Source organism: Octopus bimaculoides, chromosome 18 (assembly GCF_001194135.2).
Source record: "Octopus bimaculoides isolate UCB-OBI-ISO-001 chromosome 18, ASM119413v2, whole genome shotgun sequence".
Classification (NCBI taxonomy): Eukaryota; Metazoa; Mollusca; class Cephalopoda; order Octopoda; family Octopodidae; genus Octopus; species Octopus bimaculoides.
This window is the reverse complement of record NC_068998.1, coordinates 10,824,039-10,833,459: the sequence shown is the minus strand read 5'-3', so window position 1 is coordinate 10,833,459 and position 9,421 is coordinate 10,824,039. Positions and strand designations below refer to the sequence as shown.

At 36.5% G+C, this 9,421-nt stretch overlaps 1 protein-coding gene and 1 non-coding gene across 5 annotated transcripts in view; both read left to right on the top strand.

Moving 5' to 3' along the window:
- The window catches only part of LOC106879111 (disintegrin and metalloproteinase domain-containing protein 10), a 58,785-nt gene that overhangs the window by 35,783 nt on the left and 13,581 nt on the right, over nt 1-9,421 (top strand). For all 4 annotated transcript variants that reach the window (XR_008265878.1, XM_014928551.2, XM_052974274.1 and 1 more), the window contains exons 4-8: nt 1,539-1,713; nt 3,755-3,887; nt 5,471-5,617; nt 6,196-6,342; nt 7,166-7,361. Coding sequence is in view for 3 of the 4 variants with exons in the window: in XM_014928551.2 (XP_014784037.1) it covers nt 1,539-1,713; nt 3,755-3,887; nt 5,471-5,617; nt 6,196-6,342; nt 7,166-7,361 (798 nt within the window). In the remaining variant the exon portion in view is untranslated. The remainder of the gene's footprint in view (nt 1-1,538; nt 1,714-3,754; nt 3,888-5,470; nt 5,618-6,195; nt 6,343-7,165; nt 7,362-9,421) is intronic.
- Nucleotides 6,874-7,017, top strand: LOC128249998 (U11 spliceosomal RNA). The gene has a single exon (XR_008266136.1). It is a non-coding gene; the product is annotated as a U11 spliceosomal RNA (small nuclear RNA).

Below are 9,421 nucleotides of genomic sequence, written 5' to 3'. Positions count from 1 at the left end.
TGCTGAAAAGTGCCTGGCTTTAAGAGTATCACAAAGAGCCTGGTTGGAGGCCCAACCTTCCAAGTTCTTTTACAGGGAATTTAAAAATCAGAGGGTACCTGTCCTCAGTCAAATCGTCCAACCCATGCTAGCATGGAAAGCGGACGTTAAACGATGATGATGATGATGATATCTAAACATAAAACAAACATTAGTGTAGCATCATCATCATCATCATCATCATCATTATCATTTGGGATCCATTGTCCAAGCTAGCATAGGTTTTGATGGTTTAACTGGAACAGATAAGCTGGAGAGCTGTACCAGGCTCCAGTCTGATTTGGTTTGGTTTCTACGGCTGGATGCCCTTCCTAATGCCAACCACTCCAAGAGTGTAGTGGGTGTCTTTTATGTGTCACCTTCCCATTTTATTATTGCTGGCTTACACTTTATTGAGATTAGTGAATTTTCTTCACTGCAAAAAAGATATATGTGTTTGCATTGGGAGCCCTTTGCATCGAAGATCGGTGATTGTCATACGCTAACGAAGGGTAAATACCCAGAAACCCGGGTCCGTGCGTATCACGTCAGATCGATGATGGGAAGGATGACTTCCTTTTGCAAATACCGACAGGGCACAGAAAGTGTGCCAATAGCCAGCTGGAGGAGATGTTCTCCTGGGGCTACAAGCTACAGTAGCAATCACCCTTAGGGGTTAGCTGCATTTAAGTGGCAAATATACTTCAAGTTGTCGTGCAGCTACTGTTAATACCTCGTTCAGAGATTTATTATTGCTATATCATTATTGTTATCTGCTTGTTATAGATAATTTGAGTAATTCCTTTTATTAATTGCTATTAATTGTTGCAACTGTAATTAAATGTGAATCCATTCGATTATTCCCTGATATTTCTGATGTTTCGATTTACAAAATATCTGACTCGATGTTCATGAATTAGCTAATTTTATGAAGTGGAGTTGGCAGGGGAGGCTACAAAAGCTTAAATTCTGTCAGATTGTAACTGATATTTTTTATTGTTTAATGTTCTTTGGTTTGTTTCTTATCACCACCCATTTAAACTCTTTCCCAAATCGTTTTCAACGTGGGAGATAATTTCAGCTAATTATCCTCAATGATGTTTAGTTCATATATTGAAACATCTCTCATTTATATTTACTTTCTTATATTACATTGTTTCTTATATGTGTGAGAACTGATTTATTTTGGTGAATCACTGAATATACTTCTGGAGCTTAATTATGAATTTTTCTTTTAATAATTGGTTTTGTGTTAATGTTAATTATAAGGGCAGTAGATTGTCAGAATTGTTAGAGGCTTCTACAAATTGCCTTGTGGATATCTTTTGTGTTTTGAGTGTCCTGTTGAGGTCAGCTTGGCTTCTCATCCTTCTGAGGTAGATAAAATTACATACCAATCAAGAACTAGGTCCGTTTTATTTTTTATATCCCACACCAATAAAAAGAAAAGTAAAAAGAAAAAAATACTGTCACTATGTGCCAATGTTACAACTTAATAATTATTTTCCAAACATTTTCAGGTTATTCAAACAGTAAAGTATTTGGAGTAATTATAGCAAAATTATTTCGTGGGGAAATTTCACTCCCAAATGAACCAACTTATCATATAGAGCCTTCCACAAGATTTTTCAGTACAAAACAGCCATTCCATTCAGTAATTTACTCTGAAAAAGATCTCAATGTTGATCCATATAAGTAAGTATTTTACGTTTTCTTTTAAATGGTTTTTTAACATATTTTAAGTTTGTAGCCATTAGTGAAAACCTACAGCTTTTTATAATGGATAAAGATAATTTTTCATCCGAAAATAATCTTTTTATATGCAAACATGAATTCATACAGGAAAACTATCCAGAGAACAGAATCTGTATTTCTGACACACACAAATGTGCCAGTTTTCTTTCCTACATTTCCTCTGCACTTTTTGGTTTCTTGCCAAAAGAATCACATCTTTCTTTGCCAAATCTACCTACTACCCCTACACTTTTCTACCCAGAGGGTTCTGTAAGCAGTGCTTCTGCAGCCAAAATCAACACATTCGTTGTTCCACACTGACTTTAAAGTTCACTCTATTCATATACACAAGAAAAAATTTCCTCTCTATTCACCTTTGTCTATTTTTCAAGGGAAATTTACTATAATCTCTTTAGAAAGGTAAATTACTAGTATCCTTTATAAGCAGATTATTGCATCACGTTCAAGCTGGAGTCAGACACAAATGTTAGGGATTATTTAGATTAGAATAAAGCAGTTTGCTTAATTTTATTTACATTTAGCAACTATACTTTAAGGCTTAAGATTAGAATTTTTTATAGTAAGGACTTTTTATTAAAACAGACAGTATTATGTATCTGAAAGATTACTTTTGTATATTGTCTGAGGAGTAGCAACAGTGGCCATAGCTGCATAAGGCTTTGTTTGACTAAGGTTTGGATATGGCTTGTATTAGGACACCTGTAAGTTAGTGTTTGACAGGAATAGATGAGCAAAAGAGGAGTTACGGAGAGATGTAGTACTGGGAGATGAGTTTAGTATGAATGGTGAGAGATATAAATCCAAACCATTGAGTTTTGGACAATTTTGAGGAACAAAGATCAATGTATTTGTGACTGATGATATATAGGAAGACAGCACATTGGTACTCTTTTACTCCTTTACTTGTTTCAGTCATTTGACTGTGGCCATGCTGGAGCACCGCCTTTAGTCGAGCAAATCGACCCCAGGACTTATTCTTCGGAAGCCTAGTACTTATTCTATTGGTCTCTTTTAGCCGAACCGCTAAGTTACGGGGACGTAAACACACCACCATCGGTTGTCAAGCGATGCTGGGGAGACAAACACAGACACACAAACATATACACACACACACACACACACACACATATATATATAGATATATACGACAGGCTTCTTTCAGTTTCCGTCTGCCAAATCCACTCACAAGGCTTTGGTCGGCCCGAGGCTATAGTAGAAGACACTTGCCCAAGGTGCCACGCAGTGGGAATGAACCCGGAACCATGTGGTTGGTAAGCAAGCTATTTACCACACAGCTACTCCTGCGCCTAGTGAAAGTTTTTTTTTTTTTTATAGGCAAGACCGATTGGAATGTATTTGTGCATGGCAGTTCCACCATCTCAAAAGCAGGAGCAATACTCTAGTTTATATTATAATTGTAGAGGGTCCGCATATTTTCTGGACCTCTAATACATGTTAGCTCAGTATTGTGTATATTTTATACAGAGAAGGTGTGAAAGTTTTAACTATGTTGTGATCATACAGTATGTAGCTGTTCTTTAACCCCAAGTCAGCTCTAATTTACCAATGTTAGACTTGCAATCAAAGGATTTCCAATCATGACTATTCCATCTTATTAATCTGGGTTTATATCATCCAATATGTGTTCCTGTTTTAAGACAACATTGAGTAATCTGACGGAGATTTAGCTACTATTTCTAATGGGTCAAACGACCAAGTGAAGGTTCTTTTGTTGACTCCTATTATGGCTGTTTTCTTGATACATGTAATTATGCTAGTGATTTGAACATAAAACGGGAAAAATAAAGTAAGTTAATTTTAGAAAAGGTGTCCAAATCTACTGTTCATGTGGATATTCGACTTTGTAAACAAATAACTGGGCTTTATTAGCATTGAATATAAAAAACAAAAAACAAAATGGAAGATTGATAAAAAAACAAAAATAAAATGGTGATTCTGTGTGTTTCTGTTATTTCTATAGAGAAAGAAGAGAGAAAGAACAGCAAGAATTGAAGTTTAATAAAAATATAGGAAGCTGCGCAAATGACGATGTCCATGAATGGATGAAATCAGTTCAGTTATCTGTGATAAAACCAAATGATCGACATAAACGGGTAAGGCTTGAGTAATAATATTCTTTTTATGTATTTATTTTGTTTTGTTTGGGGATAAACTTTTAGCATAAGGTCCTGTGACAATGGTTATCAGGAAACTTAGGCTACACCAACGGTAATCGTCTCTGTGAAGGGCCAAAAGAATTAGCTGGAGTTGTATGAATTTGAGAGGAAGACACAGTGGAAATGTTGGTTTAACTGCCAAAACCACAATGTTTATACTATTGTGGTGATGAATCCTCAAACCAAGTTGGAATTATTTACAATAAGAATCAAACACACTTATCACATTCCATGAAATTTGCATGGTGGCCTCAATCAATTCCGTGAGTAATAACGGATATTTATGTATGTATGTGTGTGTGTGTGTATATATATATATATATATATATATATATATATATATATATATATATATATATATATATATATATATATATATATATATATATATATATATATATATATGTATGTGTGTGTATATATATATATATATATATATATTACAAGAAAATTTTATATAGGTCACCCAAGGTTTCACACCCACAAAGCTTTGGCTTTGTGGGTACGAAACCTTGGGTAACTTTATATGAAATTTTGTTGTAATAATTACTGATCTGTTTTTCAGAGTGTGCTTGTTTCTAACATATGTTTTTTATTAACTCATCCTGCACAAGTCTCTTTCCCACACGACCTCTTCAGCCACCTGCGGGGGCCAATCAGGGTCCTTGGTACAGGTGAGGATGCCTCCCCTCCGACCCTTCCTAACAAACTTTTTGATGAACTCTTGAACAGCCCCACCTTGTGGAATAGGACTACAAATTCCTCCTCCTCATAGGGCGAGGTGACAGTTTCTATTGTTGGCGGCACAATTCCCACCGACAGGCCTTCCTCCGTTGGTGGCACAATTCCCACCAACGGAGCGTTGGGACACACCAGTGGTCCACTATCAGGCGCCGACCGTATCCTGTTCTTCCTTTTTTCTCCTTTTTTGGGGGCCACGGGAGTAGGGAGCACTTCCACCTTTACCGGAAGGTCCTCCTTCTTCCCCGCAGCCTTCGGTGAGCAACCATTGTTACCCACCTTCTTTCTTTTTTCCTTCCTTCGAGGAGGTTTCCACCACCTCAACATCCTCCGTCTCTCCCTCCAGTGGGGGAGCGGGGGGAACTACATTTATTAACTGCTCCAGGACCCTACTCTGATCTTGGGGACAGTTTTTCTTAATGTGGCCAGGCTCCAGACACAGGTGACACTTGGGGGTGCATCCTTCACGGATCACCGGATACTTGTACCCAGCCATTCTCAAAAAGGTCTGGGAAGACCAGATCTTTGGCTGATCGGGTCCACAGGGTCAAAACAGCTTTTATGTTCAAACTTGCCAGACCTGGCCTCTCATACCTATCCTATAATGTCATTTTAAGAAATAAGCATTCGTATCATTGGAATCTCAGAGTCCAAGATAATGCCTGATTAATTCCAAACAATTTGAATAAGCATTACATTTAGTAGTAATCTGAAATTTTAACTATACCAAACTGAACAAATTTATATCTATTTTTCCTTTTTGTTATATTTTTTTGCAGGAGGCCCCCAGTGAATCTGAAGGCAGGTTACGATATACTCGGAGTGCTAATCAGAATGCTCAAAGTACAATACGTGATCGAACATGTACGTTGTTCCTACAGTCAGACCCGCAATTATGGGACTATATGACTGTAACATTAAAATACGTAAGTACACCAAAGACTATTCAGTTGAAGTTTTATCGTCATTTCATAATTATCCCTTCCACTATAGGCACAAGGCCTGAAATTTGAGGGGAAGGAGACTAATTGATTACATTGACCCCAGTACTTGACTGGTACTTATTTCATCGACCCTGAATGGATGAAAGGCAATGTCAACCTCAGCGGAATTTGAACTCAGAATGTTGTGACAGGTGAAATACCACTAAGCATTTCGAGTGCTCTGCTAATGATTCTGCCAGTTCGCTACCTCATAATAATAATTTGATGTATGTGAGGTCAAGGTGCTTAATTACTAACCATATTTGCTAAACCTTAAACCTGACTACAGTCATGGTCTTGTGTTTGTTATGATAAAATTGGCTTATTTATTAGTAAACAGATCTTTCAAAAAACCTGACCTTCATGGGCAAAATGAGCCTCTGGTAGGGAATGGTTGAGAATCAATGATTTATATGTTTAACGAAGCTACTAGTGTGTTGTTTCTTTTGTGTTGCTCAAGTATCTATCCAGTCAAATAGTTCAATTTAATCATGGTAAATTCATGACAACTTTCATTACAGAATCCTACACAGGCCAGAGACGAAATACTTGGTTTATTTGTAAATCATGTGAATGCTGTTAAATCGATCTACGAAGATACTAATTTCACAACATATGATGGATCATCTTATTTTGTTGGTGTCAGTTTTGTTGTACAACGGACTACTGTAAGTATAACCGTCCAATAGAATATTTGGTTTAATTCATTTCTTTGGCTTTTTGTTGCTGCAAATGTAAATTTTAGCTGATTTTACATTCAACTTGTTAGTGTCACGTGTTTTTCATTGTCCAATCTCTGTTGAACTATAATTTTGTATAATATTTGTTTTGCAGTGATTGATGAATTTATGAACGCTTTATGTTGGTTTAACTGTAACTTATGGTATTCCTGTTTCACTACAGTCTACAACACTGATATTCGACTATAACTTCTGACATCCATCTTTCACTAGCTTTAATGACACCATCTGATAGCTTATGGCAGATGTGTTTCACTGTTGCTTTGATATTTATGTTCATGTTTCACCATGGTTTTGACATTCATATCTCATTGTAGCTTATGACATCAAAATCATTCTATAATTAACGACAGCCATGTTTTTACTGAGGCTTGTATCATTGTTTGTCTCACTGTAAAGACACCAATGCTAATCTGACTAGCTTATGATCAATGCTTGTCTGAGTGTAATTTATGACCAATAGAGGATCTTTGTCATCAGTGACACCCAGTTGCTGATATATGAGCGTCTGGGCAGAATCTCAATCAAGAGATTCCGGAGATGTAATTCTTAGCGACTGGCAGCAGCTAGTGCTCTTTAGATGACGATGTGCCTGTTTGTCTGACTTATAAGCATCGTTGTTTATCTGATTGTAGTTTGTAATACAACTATTTATCTCCTTGTATCTTATGATATGATTTATGTAACTGACTTCAGCTTATGATGCCTATGTTTTACCCGACTAAATTATTACTTTGCTTTCTAACTATAGATTATGACACCAGAAACTGAGGATTGCAACAGTGGGAAAAATCCAAGTCAGTTTTGCTCTCCAAATATTGATGTGAGCAACTTTCTAAATCAGAACTCTCTTACCTCTCATGATGATTTTTGTCTGGCCTACATATTCACATATAGAGATTTCAATGGTGGAACTCTGGGCCTTGCTTGGGTTGGATCTCCTAACAGTAAGGGAAATTTTTCTTAAATCTTTTTGCCGTTTAATCACCTCTCGTCTGTATGTCCTCCATTAACTGGTTTCCTTCTTTCCAGTTTGTTATGGAAACAACCAGTTTTTATATGCGTGAAATTACATGTTCAAAAAGTTCTCTTTTCTTCTTTTATAACAGTTGGGTGTAGTTTGAGGAACATTTGACTAGGCTGCTATTTCCAGCATATTAAGTAGGCATATAAAATGGTTGGACAGTTGCTACTGGAACAAATTTGGTCATAGGTTTGCTCTGCTAGCATTAAACTGGAGCTAAGCAACAATTCATTAAGTCCATGGCTGACCTAAGCCTTGTGAAGTGGATCTGGTTGATGGAAACTGAAAGAAGCTTGGTGTATATCCATATATATATGTATAAATATATATATGGTTACCAGTTCAGTCCCAGTTTATGGCACTCTTTGACTTGTGTCAGTCATTTAACTGTGGCCATGCTGGAGCACATGTGTGTGTGTGTGTGTGTGTGTGTGTGAGTGTGTGTTCATTTTATGTTGGGTTATAATAAAAACTGTTTTGCAATAAACTGAATGATTACTCAATATGCTTTGTAGACTACGTATTTATTGTACTTTTACAAGAAGAGTGATGATAGTGACTTCAAAGTTTCAACCTGCCAGCTTTTGTTGGGCACAGACTTCCACTTCGAAGTCACTGTTACCGCTCATCTTGTAAAAGTATAATATTTATGTGTGTGTGTGTGTGTGCGCGCGCGCGCGTGTGTGCATGTGTGTTATAAATGAATATCAGTGTCATACAAGCAGTGTTGTTCATTTCCAATATTCTGTGAAAATATGTTTGGCCATGGGAAATATTACCTTGCTTGGAATCAAAGAAGTGTTGGTGACTGGAAGGGCATCCAACCATAGAAAATGTGTTGCGAAACATTCCATCAGATCTGTGCAAGTCTGGGGGGGAAAAAAAGTACATTCAGATGATGGTGATGATGAAGAGATGAGGAATTTGATGTTTTAGAGCTGTTATTTTATCTGAAAGAAAAGCAGTCCCCTGCTCTCTTTCAGGCAGAGGAACAGCTACAAAACCTTGCATTCTTCTCTTCCCCATGGCATTCAAACATATGCATACTCTCAAGCTTCATTGACAAATGACAAAATCACTGGTTGGTAACAAGATGGCTAATTAGTCTCTTAAAATAGTTTGAGAGGCAGCCTATTTGTAGCTCATTTTAATTCCTTTCACACCATATTTGTTGACCTTCTTTCCATCAGCATGAAATACAGAAATGTCAGTTCACCACAATGCTGACATTATTCTCACCTATCGGGTTTTCTCATAGAACAGGTAATTTATGTGTAGACTGTGTGAATATTGCTGAAGCAATCTGCAAAAATGCTAACTTTTCACAACTAGTGATTAATCACAGGCATGGCTGTGTGAGGTTTAAGAAGCTGGCCTTCTAACCTTGTGATCTCCGGTTGAGTCCCAGCTGTGCAGCCTTCCAGCATGCCAATCCGGTCAAACCAACCCATGCCAGCATGGACAACTGACATTCGTTTCAAGGAAAGTATTCAGAGAAAAACAAAAAGTTTGTTCAATGTATCTTACAACATTTTAATCCATTAACTCTTTAGCATTTAAACCAGCCATATCCAACCCTAATATTCTATTTATTTTGCTGTTCAAACCAACCAGATCCTGTCTGTTACACCTACCCTACAACATCATTCTAAAATTAAACAATTGCTTCATTGACAGCTTGAAGCTATGAGATAAGGCATGATTAATTCAAAATACTTGCAAACTGTATTCAATTCAGTGTTTTTAATTAATATTATTGTTCACGTTTAATTGCCATACATAATTCTTCTTCATGGTTGATCTCTTTCATTTGCCAGTACTTATTGTGTCTTTATATATTTATGTGTGTGTGTTTGTATATGTGTATATATATATATATATATATATATATATATGTGTGTGTGTGTGTGTTTGTATATATATATATATATATATATGTGTGTGTGTGTTTGTATATATATATATATATATATATATATATAC